The sequence below is a fragment of the Aethalodelphis obliquidens genome, unplaced genomic scaffold, assembly GCF_003676395.1.
Source record: "Aethalodelphis obliquidens isolate GAN/ISIS:26980383/991018 unplaced genomic scaffold, ASM367639v1 scaffold8, whole genome shotgun sequence".
Classification (NCBI taxonomy): domain Eukaryota; kingdom Metazoa; phylum Chordata; class Mammalia; order Artiodactyla; family Delphinidae; genus Aethalodelphis; species Aethalodelphis obliquidens.
This window is the reverse complement of record NW_020837952.1, coordinates 33,065,132-33,083,774: the sequence shown is the minus strand read 5'-3', so window position 1 is coordinate 33,083,774 and position 18,643 is coordinate 33,065,132. Positions and strand designations below refer to the sequence as shown.

Genomic DNA, 18,643 nt, shown 5'->3' with positions numbered 1-18,643 from the left:
AAATATGCACAGTTGCTTGTAGGTATCCTAATAACCTGTTTTACTTTTATATAACTTAATATTGATAACATTGATTTATATAACCTTTATTATTTATATATAACTTAACATTGATATACATGAGTGTCAATCTATTACATGATTATATCCATCTGTCTCACATTTAATCCTTCAAGTTATAGAGATCAATAGAGTAGTTTATAATTTATAAAGCACTATCATCTGCATTATCCCAGGTAATCCTTGCCAAAGTATAAACAAGGTTAGAACCCAGGTCTTTTGCAGTGTAGCCCATGCTATTCCTCCCATATCATCACAGCCCTGCAGTGCCAATAAGTATGTACAAACAAGATAGGCATGTGGAAAAATAAACTCTCAGTCTGTCTCTACCCTGGAATATGTCTTTCCATGGAGACACAGGATGTGGGCACATTGAAAAATTGAAATGTGACATATTTTCTGTAGGTATTTTACTACAGAAACAAACTCAGGAGGGAATTGCACCTCTGTCCCAGAGTTGGGAGCCCCTGAAACCTCAGGAGGATATATTGCAACCCATTCACCATCCTTTAATTTTAAAAACTAACTTTGAGGAAGAAGAGGAGGAAGGAGATGTGTCCTTTTCTTCTGTAGCTCTGGGTCTCCCATACTTACATCTTCCTTCTCCAAACAAACAAGCAAGCAAGCAAGCAAACAAAGATGATCTCAAATGTGAATCTGTACCTGCAGCTTCTCATCTCAAGACACATAATGTATAGTCATTTCCTTCCTCTTGACTGATTATTTCTAAAATGTAAAATATAGCAATGAGAAACATTTGACAATGTGCAAATTATTGATTTTAAATGTTTTTTAAAACAGTAATCCATTCATGAGAACAATGTATGGGATGTTTCATTGTGGTTTATACATTTTCAGATTATTTGGTTTTGGGACAATTTAACTTAAAAAATATATATCCTATAGATGCTTCTAGTTTATGGACAAAGACACCTGAAGAAATTGAAGAAAAAAGAGCAATAAAGGAGATGTGTTATAAATCTGGTAAGGAATCAAACATTTGTGGATTTTCTAATATTTGATGTGAGACGTACACTAACTGTTAATTTTCTTGTGGGAGATTAGGTGAATACTACAGATTTCATACTTCTCCAGATATTTTATCATCTAAAAGCATAGCCTCTACAGTGGAAAAAGAGTTAGAAAAGCCTTTGGAAAATGGAAGTGAATTGCAGGAAGGTAAGGAATGAAAAGGAAGCATTTCAAGGTGATGAATAAGAGGTACTTGGTATGATAGGCTGTGAATTATTTAGTAAAGTATGCACTGAAGGCAAATGATAATACATCAGAATTGAGAGTGAGAAGGAAGTGATTTTATTGGATGACCTAAATTTAATATGAAAAGCTGCTATTAATGTAATTGTATTTCCAGAGGAACCACAGAATGAATAGACTTAATAAACACATGGTAGCACTACACACCCCATGCAATAATTCTGTAAATAATTTGGTTTTACCATTTTATTTGGCTATGAAAATAAATCTCCCTGTGAAACAGGTGTAGATTTTTCTTTATAAGTAGAAGGGACAACTTAGCCCTAGAAGGACAAAAGGGAGATCATAGAACAACGTTAGCAGCAGAACAAGGGTGTTTGTTCATTGAATGAGTGCCTCCTGTGTACCAGCCAATTTCAAGGGCAAAGCAGGGGAATAATTCCAAAGCTGTGCCTTTTATGGATCTTATGTTCTGGTGAATCTGACTTTTCTGTTGGTGAACATCTTGCCCTTGAAGGCAAGATAAGAAGAACGTTATTTTCTGCATATAAAACAAGGAACTCATGAGAAGCCAGAAGAATTACAATCCTGCAGCCTGTGGAACAAAACCACATTCACAGAAAGGTAGACGAGATGAAAAGGCAGATGGCTATGTACCAGATGAAGGAACAAGATAAAACCCCAGAAAAACAACTAAATGAAGTAGAGATAGGTAACCTTCCAGAAAAATAATTCAGAATAATGATAGTGAAGATGATCCAGGACCTCGGAAAAAGAATGAAGGCAAAGATCGAGAAGATGCAAGAAATGTTTAACAAAGACTTAGAAGAATTAAAAAACAAACAAACAGAGATGAACAGTGCAATAACTGAAATGAAAACTACATTAGAAGGAATCAATAGCAGAATAACTGAGGCAGAAGAACGGATAAGTGACCTGGAAGACAGAATGGTGGAATTCAATGCTGCGCAACAGAGTAAAGAAAAAAGAATGAACAGAAATGAAGACAGCCTGAGAGACCTCTGGGACAGCATTAAACGCAACAACATTCACATTATAGGGGTGCCAGAAGGAGAAGAGAGAGAGAAAGGACCAGAAAAAATATTTGAAGAGATTATAGTCGAAAACTTCCCTAACATGGGAAAGGAAATAGCCACCCAAGACCAGGAAGTCCAGAGAGTCCCATACAGGATAAACCCAAGGAGAAACACGCTGAGACACATAGTAATCAAACTGGCAAAAATTAAAGACAAAGAAAAATTATTGAAAGTAGCAACGGAAAAACAACAAATAACATATAAGGGAACTCCCATAAGGTTAACAGCTGATTTCTCAGCAGAAACTCTACAAGCCAGAAGAGAGTGGCTTGATATACTGAAAGTGATGAAAGGGAAGAACCTCCAACCAAGATTACTCTACCCAGCAAGGATCTCATTCAGATTCCATGGAGAAATCAAAAGATTTACACACAAGCAAAAGCTAAGAGAATTCAGCACCACCAAACCAGCTCTACAACAAATGCTAAAGGAACTTCTCTAAGTGGGAAACACAAGAGAAGAAAAGGACCTACAAAAACAACCCCCCCCCCAAATTAAGAAAATGGTCACAGGAACATACATATCGATAATTACCTTAAATGTGAATGAAGTCAATTCACATTTAATGTTCCAACCAAAAGACACAGGCTTGCTGAATGGATACAAAAACAAGACCCATATATATGCTGTCTAAAAGAGACCCACTTCAGACCTAGGGACACATACAGACTGAAAGTGAGGGGATGGAAAAAGATATGCCATGCAAATGGAAACCAAAAGAAAGCTGGAGTAGCAATACTCATATCAGATAAAATAGACTTTAAAATAAAGAATGTTACAAGAGACAAGGAAGGACACTACATAATGATCAAGGGATCAATTCAAGAAGAAGATATAACAATTATAGATATATATGCACCCAACATAGGAGCACCTCAATACATACGGCAACTGCTAACAGCTATAAAAGAGGAAATCGAGAGTAACACAATAATAGTGGGGGACTTAAACACCTCATTTCACCAATGGACAGATCATCCAGACAGAAAATTAATAAGGAAACACAAGCTTTAAATGACACAATACACCAGATAGACTTAATGATATTTATAGGACATTCCATCCAAAAACAGCAGATTACATTTCTTCTCATGTGTGCACAGAACATTCTCCAGGATGGATCACATCTTGGGTCACAAATCAAGCCTCAGTAAATTTAACAAAATTGAAATTATATCAAGTGTCTTTTCTGACCACACACTATGAGATTAGAAATGAATTACAGGGAAAAAAATGTAAAAAACACAAACACATGGAGGCCAAACAATACATTACTAAATAACCAAGATATCACTGAAGAAATCAAAGAGGAAATCAAAAAATACCTAGAAACAAATGACAATGAAAACAGGACTATCCAACACCTATGGGATGCAGCAAAAGCAGTTCTAAGAGGGACGGTTATAGGTATGCAAGCCTACCTCAAAAAACAAGAAAAATCTCAAGTAAACAATCTAACCTTACACTTAAAGGAAGTAGAGAAAGTAGAGCAAACAAAACTCAAAGTTAGCAGAAGTAAGGAAATCATAAAGATCAGAGCAGAAACCAATGAAATAGACACAAAGAAAACAATAGCAAAGATCAATAAAACTAAAAGCTGGTGCTTTGAGAAGATAAACAAAATTGATAAACCATTAGCCAGACTCATCAAGAAAAAGAGGGAGAGGACTCAAATCAATAAAATTAGAAATGAAAGAAGAGAAGTTACAACAGACACCACAGAAATACAAAGCATCCCAAGAGACGACTATAAGCAACTCTATGCCAATAAAATGGACAACCTGGAAGAAATGGACAAATTCTTAGAAAGTTATAACCTTCCAAGACTGAACCAGGAAGAAATAGAAAACATGAACAGACCAATCACAAGTAATGATATTGAAACTGTGATTAAAAATCTTCCAACAAACAGAAGTCCAGGACCAGATGGCTTCACAGGGGAATTCTATCAAACATTTAGAGAAGAGCTAACACCCATCCTTCTCAAACTCTTCCCAAAAATTGCAGAGGAAGGAACACTCTCAAACTCATTCTATGAGGCCACCATCACCCTTACACCGGAACCAGACAAAGATACTATAAAAAAGAAAATTACAGACCAATATCACTGATGAATATAGCTGCAAAAATTCTCAACAAAATACTAGCAAACAGAATCCAACAACACATTAAAAGGATCATACACCATGATCAAGTGGGATTTATCCCAGGGATGCAAGGATTCTTCAATGTATGCAAATCAATCAATGTGATACACCATATTAACAAACTGAAGAATAAAAACCATATGATCATCTCAATAGATGCAGAAAAAGCTTTGGACAAAATTCCACACCCTTTTATGATAAAAACTCTCCAGAAAGTGGGCATAGAGGGAACCTACCTCAACATAATAAAGGCCATACATGACAAACCCACAGCAAACATCATTCTCAATGGTGAAAAACTGAAAGTCTTTCCTCTAAGATCAGGAACAAGACAAGGATGTCCACTCTCACCACTGTTATTCAACATAGTTTTGGAAGTCCTAGCCACAGCATTCAGAGAAGAAAAAGAAATAAAAGGAATATGAATTGGAAAAGAAGAAGTAAAACTGTTACTGTTTGCAGATGACATGATACTATACATATAGAGCCCTAAAAACGCCACCAGAAAACTACTAGAGCTAAGCAATGAATTTAGTAAATTAGCAGGATACAAAATTAATGCACAGAAATCTCTTGCATTCCTATACAGTAATGATGAAAAATCTGACAGAGAAATTAAGGAAACACTCTCATTTACCACTGAAACAAATAGAATAAAATACCTAGGAATAAACCTACCTAGGGAGACAAAAGACCTGTATGCAGAAAACTATGAGACACTGATGAAAGAAATTAAAGATGATACAAACAGATATAGAGATGTACCATGTTCTTGGACTGGAAGAATCAATATTGTGAAAATGACTATACTACCGAAAGCAATCTACAGATTCAGTACAATCCCTATCAAATTACCAATGATATTTTTTACAGAACTAGAACCAAAATATCTTAAAATTTGTATGGAGACACAAAAGACCCCAAATAGCCAAAGCAGTCTTGAGGGAAAAAAACGGAGCTGGAGGAATCAGACTCCCTGACTTCAGACTGTACTACAAAGCTATAGTAATCAAGACAATATGGTACTGGCACAAAAACAGAAACATAGATCAATGGAACAAATAGAAAGCACAGAGATAAACTCACGCACCTACGGTCAACTAATCTATGACAAAGGAGGCAAGAATATACAATGTAGAAAAGACAGCCCCTTTAATAAGTGGTGCTGGGAAAACTGGACAGCTACATGTAAAAGAGTGAAATTAGAACACTCCCTAACACCATACAGAAAAATAAACTCAAAATGGATTAGAGACCTAAATCTTAGACCGGACACTATAAAACTCTTAGAGGAAAACATAGGAAGAACACTCTCTGACATAAATCACAGCAAGATCTTTTTTGATCCACCTCCTAGAGTAATGGAAATAAAAACAAAACTAAACAAATGAGACCTAGTGAAACTTCAAAGCCTTTGCACAGAAAAGGAAACCATAAACAAGACACAAAGACAACCCTCAGAATGGGAGAAAATATTTGCAAACGAATCAACAAAGGATTAATCTCCAAAATATATAAACAGCTCATGCAGCTCAATATTAAAAAAGCAAACAACCCAATCCAAAAATGGGCAGAAGACCTAAGTAGACATTTCTCCAAAGAAGACATACAGATGGCCAAGAAGCACATGAAAGCTGCTCAACATCACTAATTATTAGAGAAATGCAAATCAAAACTACAGTGAGGTATCACCTCACACCCGTTAGAATGGGCATCATCGGAAAATCTACAAACGACAAATGCTGGAGAGGGTGTGGAGAAAAGGGAACCCTCTTGCACTGTTGGTGGGAATGTAAATTGATACAGCCACTATGGAGAACAGTATGGAGCTTCCTTAAAACACTAAAAATAGAATCACCATATGATCCAGCAATCCCACTACTGGGCATATACCCAGAGAAAACCATAATTCAAAAAGACACATGCACCCCAATATTCATTGCAGCACTCTTTACAATAGCCAGGTCATGGAAGCAACCTATATGCCCATTGACAGACAAATGGATAAAGAAGATGTGGTACATATATACAATGGAATATGACTCAGCCATAAATAGGAATGATATTGGGTCATTTGTTGAGATGTGGATGGATCTAGAGACTGTCATACAGACTGAAGTAAGTCAGAAAGAGAAAAACAAAAATCATATATTAACGCATATATGTGGAACCTAGAAAAATGGTACAGATGAACCAGTTTGCAGGGCAGAAATTGAGACACAGATGTAGAGAACAAACGTATGGACACCAAGGGAGGGAAGCCGTGGATGGGTGTGTGTGGTGGTGTGCTGAATCGGGCGATTGGGATTGACATGTATACACTAATGTGTATAAAATTGATGACTAATAAGTATCTGCTGTATAAAAAAATAAATTAAATAAAATTCAAAACAAAAAAAAAGAAAGGAACTCTGAGAAAAATATCCATGGATTCCATGAGTTTAAGTAGATTTCTTGCCCTTGGGATGAGCTGAAAAACAAGTTTTGCAGGAGTAGGAGAGATCTGAATTCTTTTCTCCTCTTTAAAAAAAAAAAAAAAAAGAGATAGTTGGCAAAGTCTCCCAGCATCAATATGAGTATAGGATAAAAAGTAGAGTGCCTGTCTTGCAAGTACATATGTGTGGCAAACTATTTAAACATATGGCAGTAGGTGGCAGCAACATGCCATCAGATGGTAGAACAATCGAAGAGACCTAGCTGATAAATGGGAGCCATCTAGTGAAGGACAGATTTCTTGAATTATGGAGACAAGAAAAATTAAAACAATAACAAAACAACAACATACACATTAGCAATGACTATTAAAAATGGCAGATTTTAAAGACAATTATATGCATTTTTGCTTTATATTATGGTTTTAAAAAGCTTTTTATTTTTAAATAATTTCAGTTAACTAATGAATATCCTTTACCCAGATTTCCCCAAATGTTAGCATTTTACACATTTGATTTTTCACTCTCTCTCCCTCTCTCTCTCAACACACACATTGTTGTTATTTTTTTCAAATTGTTTGAGAGTTAGTTGCAGGCATGATGCCCCGACATAACTCTCACCCAAATGCAGTATAAATATCAATATCAGGAAATTACTACTGATTCAATATTATTTAAAGACTTTTTAAAAAAAATTTCACCAATTGTGCCATCAATGTCCTTTATAACAAAATGAAGTTTTTTCCCTGGTTTAGAATCCAGTCCAGAATCACAAGTTGTATCAGATTGTCATAGCTCTTTTATTCTCCTTTTAATATTTTATTTTCAGAGAAAATTAGCTAGAGATGTATAAGGAAATGGTGAGAATTAATTATCAGTATAATTAGCATTTTTTTAATCAGTAGTTGACCCTAATACTTTTTACTTTGTTCATGGTTAGTAGATGAAAACAAAACAAATATTACAAAATTCATTATATGAAAAGCACATCAAATAAACTAAATATACATACACTATAGAGTCAGATTGCTTAACTTTTTTAACCGCCACTTGATACATTATCCACATAGGAAAATAAACTTGCCTTCTGCTTTCCTCCTAATTATAAATTGGCTTAAAATTTGTATAATTATAAATTTATTGTTCATCAAATCACTGTGCAAACACTATTTCCATTAACTTTTAGGCTTTTTACTGTCATCATAAATTCTATAATAAACTTAGGTAAACGCCTAATGGTTCCTGGAGTGATTTTTTTTTTTTCCTAGGGGACAGTCTGACAGTTCCAACAAAATTCAGCCTATTTGAAAGGCAAGGTGAGATAAAAGCATCACTGGATAGGAAAGCAAGGACTGACACTGCTGCTTTTGAAAATGGAGGTGAATTAGTTTATTACTGATTGATTCTGAGTATGTCACCATATAATAAATGAGTCTGAATTTTCTCTCTCATAACTGATTTGTTTCATCAACATCTTTTTTGCATTTTATTCATTGGCTTTGGATAAACTCCTTGAGGTCAGGAATTGTATATAATAAATTGCTCTGGACGAATCTCTAGTAGAATGTCTGGCACATGATGTGCACTCCGTAAATATTTGTAGAATAAATGATTTTACGTTTAAACAATTGAATGACTAGATGTATAGAGACGTGTTTATAAAATTTACAGATGACTGGAAGTTAGTATGCTGGAACAATGAGCCAGATCTAACAAGGTAAACTCAAACTGTGATAAACAAAATCTCTTGTATTTAAGTCCAAGACATTACCAGTAGGTTCTCTTCAAGTTGGGAAAGACCTGACATGATATATATTGTGAGGGAAAAAAAAAATGTTTTTGTTGGCCACAAGGTTTCAATATAATTCAGTAACATGTGTCAGCTACCGAATAGCTAAGGTAAACTTACATTGAATTATTAGGAGTAGTATAGGAAAATAATTAAATGTGATAAGTCATTTAAAATACTCAGTAGAGTGTATAACTTATAGAATGATGCTCCATAAATGTCATCTATTATTATACTAGTTCCACTGATTTCTTCACAGGGTAGTTCACATTTGGGCATCATTTTTTTTTTTTTTTTTTTGCGGTATGAGGGCCTCTCACTGTTGTGGCCTCTCCCGTTGCGGAGCACAGGCTCCGGATGCACAGGCTCAGCGGCCATGGCTCACGGGCCCAGCCGTTCTGCGGCATGTGGGATCTTCCCAGACCGGGGCACGAGCCCGTGTCCCCTGCATTGGCAGGCAGACTCTCAACCACTGCACCACCAGGGAAGTTGGGCATCATTTTTAAACAAGGTTACTTGAAACAAATATTTTATGTTAAGAAAGGGTAACTTGTATGGTGAAGGATCTGAAATTAAATATTTAAGTAATATTTAAAGCAACTATGGATATTTATCCTGGAATATAGAAGATCTTTAAGGAACATAAAAACTGCTTTCATATATCTGAAGATATTGTGTGGAAGATAAATTATATTTACTCTGAGTATCTCTAAAGTGTGGTAAAGATTGTTATATGGAAAATTGTGTTGACTGTGTGAATTTTCTTCCAATTATCTGTAAGTGTACATACTGTATTTTCACACACACGTATTATATATATATATATACGTATTAATCGAAACATATATGATATGTATAGAGATGGTGATGGTATCACTGAGAAGTATTTACATAAAACTGTGCAAAAGGGGTATTTTAGGGGAGGATTATCCTGTATTAAAAGATAGTTTTGTACAATTTTCTGCCATCATTGCCACTGACAGTAAGTTATTGTCATAGGAGGTGACTGCTACATTCTACAGAGGATCATATTTCCTGGAGTAGATGAAAATGAAGCTTTAACTGAAGAGAAAGAAATCACGATGTCGAAATGTTCAAATGCTAAAGGTAATGAGCCAGTCTATATTTTGATCCATTTGTAATTTGTATAGACAAGTTAAATATAAAGCATTATTTTTGTAGAGGCAAGGTTATAAATAAAAATATACACAAAATACACTAGAGAGGAGTCAGAAGCCCTAAGTTTCCAGTCCTGGCTCTATCCCTAATTATTTGCCTTTGGGGCTTCATCTTTTTTTTAGCTTCAGTTTCCTTATCTGAAAAATTAGCCTGTTGGACTACATAATTTCTAGGAGTCTTGCTAGCTCTAAAGTTATTGGTCCTCTTAAATGGTAATACCCAGTCCTCTTTAGTTGTTTTTTTTTTTTTCATCTTCCAATATTCAGTGTGATTGAATTTTCTTAGAAAGCTTTGTGAAGATATGTATACTGAGAAGAGTATCAATTCTCACACTGACTTCCCCACTTTATGATTATTACTAATTATAGTCTGTGAATAATCCAGAGATATGATAATAAAATACACCCTCTATAGCGTTATACTGCCTTTATTGTGCTTAGAATCCCCCAGCTGGGACCTCTGCTGGGCAGCTCTCTCAGTCACAGACAGTACAGCTGTCCTGTAATTAGAGAACTTCACATGTTCTCCATCTAAATATTAACCAATTACATCTACTGTTTTCCCCACCATTAAATAAATATTCTCAAGAACAGGAAGACACTTGTGATCAAATTCTCCTTATGGAAAATTATATGTAAATCTTGTTTCCTCTCTTTTGCTCAATCCATCAAAAAACACACACCTCTAACTACACTAATAACCATAGCCACCATTCACGTGTGGCTGTTTAAATTAATTAAAATTAAATAAAATTTTAAAATTTAGCTCATCAGTTGCACCAGCCATATTACAAGTGCTCAATATCCACATGTGACCAGTGGCTATCATTTCAGACAGCACAGATTTAGAATGTTTCCATCATTGTAGAAAACTCTATTGGATGGCCCTGCTCCAAAGCTTAGAACAAATGACGACTGTTACAGATATTTCTTCATCCTTGGTTTAAATTGGCACACTTGATGTAAAATTGATAACCTTTTCTTTTTTTGTATTTTATTTTTTTATACAGAGGTATTAAAAATATTGCCACAAATATATAATTTACATATTGAAGATAATGGCTGTTATTTCTGAATTTTTAATGTTTTGTTAGTGACAAATTTGGGGGACTCAATGTGGTAATTAGGAAATTTCAGTGGTGGGTTCTAAAAATTAATATACATATATATATTTTAAATAGGTATGCCCATCATATAATGCTTGCAAAGTGAAATACCAATGGAAACACTTCTTTTTACTAATAGTGACATTCTATTTTCTTAATTTGCTTTAAAAGATAACAAGGACAGTCCTCATCCAAAGCGTTCCCTAACTACCCGACTAGTACCTACAATGCATGTATTAAATGCTACTGAGAATATCAGTGTGAAGTGCAGAGAGGACCCTTCTTCAAGTGAGACATCAGCTCTATCACTTTTTGGCCTTAGATATATTTGCCTTATCGTGGATTTATTTTGCTTATTTGCAGTAGAATTTTAAAAAGGAAAGAAAAAAGGATGGTTTGAAAACTATTCAGGATTAAGAATTAAAGACACAATATTCTTCTAATTGACAATGAATTGTGATGTAGATCCTAGTAAATTATACACTTTCCCACTAGTTTAATTTAGATATTAAAGTTAATAATATACTCCGTTCTCTGAAGCTTCATTAGTACATTTTAAATTTAACCTGTGCTGGGATACGTTGACAAATTTTTATTATGTTTCAGATTACTTTTCTTGATTGGGCTTCTCCTTGCTATTTAGTACTTGGAGCTTCTTCTCTTGATACAATTAAGACTCATGAAACTTCCTGTTTCCCCCCCTCCTTCCTTCCTTTTCCTTATTTCATTTATTGAACCCCTATAATATTCTTCAGCCCCAGCTGGGAAACAAAGGGAACCGTGATGGTTTACCTCAGAGCAGCTTAGTTCAGTGACACTTGTGAAAAATATGGTTTCCAAGTTCTAGGAGTGGGAGCACGAGAGTAAGGGTGGAGCATGATGTTTGGAGAGGAGGTGGTGAATCAGAGCTTCACTGAAGGTTTACTGCTGAAGCTGAAGATGAGAGCTAGGGCAAAGAGAGATTTATCAGCCCACTGTAGAGAGCTAATGTAATCTACATAGTGAACTTGATGTTCATTTTCTCTGTGTAGTAGTTACTTGCGAATGTTTAGGATCTCCACACAGAGAAATAATAAAGAATGCTCCTCTTTACTAGATCGTTTTAAGATACTCTGGAGAAATGTACCTTAGAAATTCCTGGAAAATTGAGCATGCACATAAAATTTTCCATGTAAAAACATGCAAGCAAGAAGTGAACAACTTAGTGATATTAGCACTTACAAATTCTGATTATTGAGGCTTGTTTCACCAAACTATCTATACCCCCAACTTCTTAAGATCTTAAAACAGTAAGGTAATAGTCATTAAAGTATTTTACACTAATGCAACTTCTTAAGAAGAAGTAGTTTAGGCTTAAAAAGTACAAAAAGATTTATGTTCAAAATAACTATTCTAAAACTACTTAAAAATAACATTATAATGAGATATATAATTATATTTGGATTGTAATTTTATGTTCTTTTAAACCTAAAAAGATCCACACATTCCTTTGGAGAAAAGCATTTTTCTCCAAAGGAATGTTACTTATTGAAAGTTTTCTCATCAATCAATTTCCAAGATAGATTTTTTTGGTACTTAAAATTAAATCACCGTTTGTTCTAGAAAGTAATGTATTGGGGTGGTACATTTATTTTTTTCTCTTGCTTGACATGTGAATGCACAGATATGTAATTATCACCTACAGTAATTTTCAGATGAAAGTGTCTCTTTAAAAACTGTAAAACTTTGTATCTTCTTTAAGTAAATGATGTCCAGCCAGTGAGGAAGCCTCATTTTAAAGGCCTGAAAAAAAGAAAATGGATTTATGATGAACCAAAGAACTTTCCTGGCCCAGAAATGCAGAGAGGTAAAGTGTCTATGTATTTGATATTCCTAAATTGTAATTTGAAAAGAGATTAAATAATATTTTCTAGCAGAAAAACAAGTCATTGTCATGCAACATGTTATTTTAGATGTCAGCCCAATTCTTATAAACTTAGTTCTTTTAGCTTACATTATCTTCCATTGTGCTATCAAACATTTAAAGTGCAATGTGTTATTTACGGGTGTGAAACCAGCTTGTTTTATCCCTCACTCTCTTCCCCCTTTCTTTTATAGCAGTACAGTCTCCAAATCCCAAAAATAAAATGAGTTACCATCGCAATAATAAAAACAGAAACTCTGAGAATGCCTCCTATATCCATGGTCAGAGAGATGCTGTCAGAACTGTCTCAATGAATGCACCTCCCCGCAGCAGGCCCACAAACGGGTCCTACAATAAAGTTGATGTTAACAAGGAACCCAAATTCAACCTCTGTTCAGGTGGAGTTCTACACTTATATAGGCTCTTTACTCATGTCTGTGGTTTGCATTCCCATGGAATTTCCTGATGGTCCAACTAATCTTAATTGCTATCCACCCCCTTCTTTTTCCAGGCCATCACCACCATAACATCTTAGAAAACTAGTAAGAGGATTTTTGTCCATGTGCAGGAGTGCACGTGATTTGAAGGATATTGGAGAAAACATGTTGAATGCAGATGCCTTGACATGACCCTCTCTAGAATTTTGTCTCAGAGCACTGCACTTTGTTCCCCCTGGATAACTTTATTTCACTCTTGAGGATTGTTTTTGAATGGTTGACATTTTCTTGTTCCACTGACTGCATTGTTCAATTATCACTTTCTGTCTAGTGCTGTGGTTTTTCTTTAGGGCTTCATGATTACTTTCTGAAAGGGTCAGTTTGGGGGTTAACTGCAATATTTTTGACAACCTCTCATCTCTCCCACCCATGCCCAGATTGCTTCTAAATCATTTCATCATGTAATAGGCAAAGTCATAGTATTTCTCAGGAAGTACAAGGACACAAGGGAGGAGGGAACCAAATCTCTCTTTTTTTTTCCCCCTCAGATGAATTTGGCTCTTTTAAAGTTGGGTTTGTCTTCTCAACTTAACAAAAGGTCACTCAGTTCCCTGTAATTTCATGTTTGTATTTTCCTGTGTGCACAGTCTAGTTAGTAGAGTTCTGAATGTTGTGTACTTTCTGAAACATAAGTGAAAACTCTATGTCTCTCTTAGGTCCTCCTTTTACAATTTAAATAGAAGTTAGCTTTTAAATTATTTTCTTCTATTTGTTTTAGAATGGAATGATGTATGGATTTATATATAAAAATAAGGATATTCTTAAGTGAAACAGACTTTTAATTTTATTTACTACATTTTATTATTAATTTTATTATAATTTTACTGTGAGTGGTTAGCTGTGAAGAATACAGTAACTACCAGAACAGTTTGATGCCACAGTCTAGATTTGTGTTAAGGTGGCCTCACGTACCTACCTACCTACCTTCCTTCCTTCCTTTCTTTAGCTCTGCAAATGTTAACCGAATTTTATGTAAAATCATGGTAAAGCCAGGCAATGAAACATTTTGATTACATACACATATCATACTCTTCTCCAGCTTAGCCTCGTGGGAGCAAGCCTTATTTGAGGAACTGAACAGTCAGTTAAGAGATGTATAACCGTGTTCATTGATAACTTAAATGGTTTTAATAAGCTCACTTGTATCCCTGATGCCTTAACCTTGAAATGGTAAAATGAATTATTAGAGAATAGCTTCACCTCTGAGATATTTATAACTTTGAAATGCTCCTGGAATATGATTTTAACATTATAAAATATTTAATTCCTGTTTCCTTTTTCTCTCAGATAAATATATGTCAACATCATATAATGGTTCAGCCTGGCAAAAAAGAATTCCTTTTTCAAAAACATATTCAAAAACTGAAAAGATATATTCAGGTAAATATTTACTAGTGATTTTAATGTATCATACAATTCTGAAAATAAATGACAAGTTTTTAAGCTCAAGGAACATATTTTAGAAAATTTAGAAAGTTTTCACCATATACCTGAACATAATTACTTGGAGTTTAGTAGATATCTTCTCTACTAGCAATTTAATTTTACTTTTTTATTGTGTTTTCCTTTGCCTATTTTTATTTTATCAGAAATCTTTTGATATATTTCTCTCCTTAGAAGCATAGCAGTTTCAGCAGTTATGTAATATGAGATGCATTCTTTGTTGAACTACAAAGCAATATATAAATGCATATTTTGACGCAAAATATTAAAGCCCTACTATATCCACCATGGACACATATTGGCTGGTGCTGGCTGACAAGGCATCTAAGACGTAGTTTCCAGGCTGGGAGGTTCAAAGTGACTATGGTCTCCCCCTTGTGCTCTGGGCTCTGGGAGGGTGTAGGGATTCCAGGAACCTCCTCAGTGTAAAGGTTTGTAGCAGATCCGGCCTCAGGTTTGGGATCTGGTTCTTCTACTAAAAAGCTTGTTGTCTTCTCCCAGCTTATTCTGGGGCTGGCTCAGTGGGTTTGGAAAACCATACAGGATAAAATGGTTTCAGTTATTTCTTGGAAAACTGAACCTCTCAGAAAAAGACCTAGATAGGGAGTTCCTACCTAAATCAGTAGCCTAGAACTTTCAGAATCATCTGAAATCCATAAACTCTTATATGAGAGGTTCCCAGAATGAATCAGAACACATCCAGACTAGAAACTGTACACTTTCCAAAATAAACAGCTAAGATCTTCTAAAGCAGTATTTCCCTATAAACTCTTGACTATAACCGTGATGCAGTATTCAGACCTGTATATATATTTATACCGGAGTCAGTTGTTTTCTTTTTTCCCATCTCTTCCCAAATCATATTGTACTGCAAGAAAACTCTGCTGTGGCACTATTTAATTGATTATATTTCCTCTTCACTTCATGTGGGTTGCACTTAATTTTGGGGGGAAGGAGGTGAAAAGGCAATGAAAATCCTAGATAAAACTACCAATTGTCAAGTCACATCTTTTTCTCCCACGGTTTCCTTGTGGGTGGAATGTTATTTGAAGTATTAAAGGATGTGCTTCTCACCCCCCTGCCCCTGTCCCAGTGACTAGTCTTGTATTGCAGCAGCCTTCTCCCCTCCCATCCCACACAGTGAAACATGAATCATTAAAGGATTTGGAGGAAGGAGGGGTCACTTGAGAGTATGAAGCATGTACCATCCACATATGCCACAGGAAAAGGGATGTGACAGGGGATGTGAGCCAACGAAACTGCTCTTTTCTTTCAATCTGAAGAGTAAGGAGGAGGGTGTGATGAGACAGCAGGAGAGCAGAAACTGTGAAGCCACTTACACAGTACTAGTTCCCTCCTCCCCTTCTCCCACCACCTCCAGCTATGCCAGGGCCCAGGGATAGAAAGGTCTATGATAGAATTCCTCTGGAACTTTTAAACATCTGAGTATAAAGAGGCTCTGCATTGTACTTCCCAGATGCAATCTAGGGGGGAAGCTTTGGAGAGAGTTTCTCAACGCCCTCTGGTGGTGGGGTTGTGGGGAGGACGAGGCACGTCTAACGCAAGAGGGCTGGAAACAGAGCCTCTTGAGATTGCCGAGCTCCAGGATTGATTGGGAGGGCATCACATAACCCTGTGAGTTTCAAGTGAGAGTGAGTTCCTGGGAGAGAGGACCAGCAGGTCTACACAAAGTCTTCTGGCTAGGCCTAAAGGGATTGCATCAAAAAGATGCCTTTGTGGTTGGGTGCTATTCCGGGGAGGACTCAGCTGGAAACTCAACTGTTTGCTGTGCCAGGAAGTCGATTAGAAACCAAGCCATCATCCACTGATCAAACCCCTGTTATGTGAAGTATGGTCTGGGGGCCACCAGCAGTGATATCACCTGGGAGCTTGTTAGGAGTGTGGAATCTCCATCTCAGACCTACTGAATCATTATCTGCATTTTAACAAGATCCCCAGGTGATTAGGATACACATTAAAGCCTGAGAAACCTTAGACTATGTTATCTGGGCCACTGTTCACCAGCACAGGACCCAGACCTTGTTGAAACCCAAGATTGTTGAGAGGACATTCTTTTCCTACCTGTCACACAGCAGCAACCATCCTCCCCAGTCCCAACCCTAGAAATTAGGATAAGCAGCAGGAAGGTAGGGGAGGGAGAAAAACCCTCAGAATTTCAAATCTGAATGTGATTGACATACATGTGAAGTAGCTAAGAAAGCACTGAATGGGACTAAGTTTATATGCAAATTTTCTTTTTTTTTTTTTTTTTTTTTTGCGGTACGCGGGCCTCTCACTGTTGTGACCTCTCCCGTTGCGGAGCACAGGCTCCGGACGCACAGGTTCAGCGGCCATGGCTCACGGGCCCAGCTGCTCCGCGGCATGTGGGATCTTCCCGGACCGGGGCACGAACCCGTGTCCCCTGCACCGGCAGGCGAACTCTCAACCACTGCGCCACCAGGGAAGCCCACCTCTAAACTCTTATCCTTTCCAGTTGTTGTTGTTGTCATCACCAGAATAGGGAGAGAAAGAGTAGCTTGTGTTTCCTCCCCTGCACTTCCTGCTAGGGCACAAAGGAGAGATTTCAGTGTTTCCCAGGGGACAGGTGGACTGCTAGAGAGAGCCACTAGTCTACTCCTCTAAGGAATATCTGGAGCCAAGGCCTCAGAAGTGTAACTGGGTGAGAGGAGTCTTTGGGACAATGTTGGCTGCTATGAGGCTAATGCAATAGAAGAGGAAAATGTGTCTGCAGGAATCAAGGAAAGGAGCTGAAGGCAGTTAGAGATGTCATTGTCAGCCTTTCCTTGAGGCCACTTGTCCTTTCTGATAGACATACAGCTGGTGTGACCGGAGGTGCCTTTCTCCAGAGGAGGGGACATTCATTCTGGGTGCCCCATGGTGCAGCCTTCCACATACTGTAGTATTATTTCCATTCCTCTCCACCCCTCCATCTAAATTCAAATCACAGGGAGCGAGCTTCAGAAAGAAGTGGAATTAGTTTGAATGGCATTCTGAAAATTCATGAATTATGAATTAGAACAATAAGCTTTTGTTTTGTCTTTAGATTTATGGTAACTGATTAGCAAAAGAAATGCAAATTTTTGGTACCCTGAAAAACGCTGAAGAAAATAACTGAAATATTTTTTCTACTTTATTATTAGAGCCAAGAAGAAATGGGAGGAAGTAAACCTGGAGGTTGAAAAATGAGAAAAGAGAAAAGTGCCAGAGATCATCTGGTTTACAATCAAAATGAAAATTCCAAGAATGAGATACTCAAGTAGTCCATACTGTATACTGGATAGCCAAATATGATAATTGCAAATTCTGAAAATAAGATGCAGGAAGTACATTGTGCTCTTTCAAAACTGATAAAAATGCAAATTACAAACAGCTGCCTGTGTATTTATATAGGTCTGGAATTCATTCAATGCATTGCCACAAACATTTAATAAAATTTAAAAGTTTGACAATTAAAATCATTCTTTAATTGTAAACTAAGATTGCACAGACTGAGGAGTAAAACTGTGCCTTTGATTTCTATTTTGCAATATTCTTTAAGGAAGAAACCTCACATTTTCTTTCTTTACCTAGATTTTAAGCTGGGCGTCCGTGATAGTTACAGATAAAATGTAAACAAATTCAATGAAGTCCCAGGATTACAGTTTGGTGGTGAGTATGAGAGGAATTCTAATAGAAATACACTTCAGTGTGTTGTAGAAAGAGACAAAGATTGGTTTATCATTCAGGGAAGTTGCTGAACAATGTCTTTTAATTGA

The 18,643-nt window shown here is 36.4% G+C and overlaps 1 protein-coding gene across 1 annotated transcript in view; it reads left to right on the top strand.

Moving 5' to 3' along the window:
• Nucleotides 1–18,300, top strand: part of ZC3H11D (zinc finger CCCH-type containing 11D) — a 31,056-nt gene extending 12,756 nt beyond the window's left edge. Inside the window, exons 5-12 of the mRNA XM_027108249.1 lie at nucleotides 967–1,044; nucleotides 1,126–1,239; nucleotides 8,220–8,330; nucleotides 9,740–9,847; nucleotides 12,766–12,870; nucleotides 13,122–13,325; nucleotides 14,712–14,804; nucleotides 18,029–18,300. Of these exons, the coding sequence (XP_026964050.1) occupies nucleotides 967–1,044; nucleotides 1,126–1,239; nucleotides 8,220–8,330; nucleotides 9,740–9,847; nucleotides 12,766–12,870; nucleotides 13,122–13,325; nucleotides 14,712–14,804; nucleotides 18,029–18,054 (839 nt within the window). The 3' untranslated portion in view covers nucleotides 18,055–18,300. The remainder of the gene's footprint in view (nucleotides 1–966; nucleotides 1,045–1,125; nucleotides 1,240–8,219; nucleotides 8,331–9,739; nucleotides 9,848–12,765; nucleotides 12,871–13,121; nucleotides 13,326–14,711; nucleotides 14,805–18,028) is intronic.
• The last annotated feature ends 343 nt before the right edge of the window (nucleotides 18,301–18,643 follow it).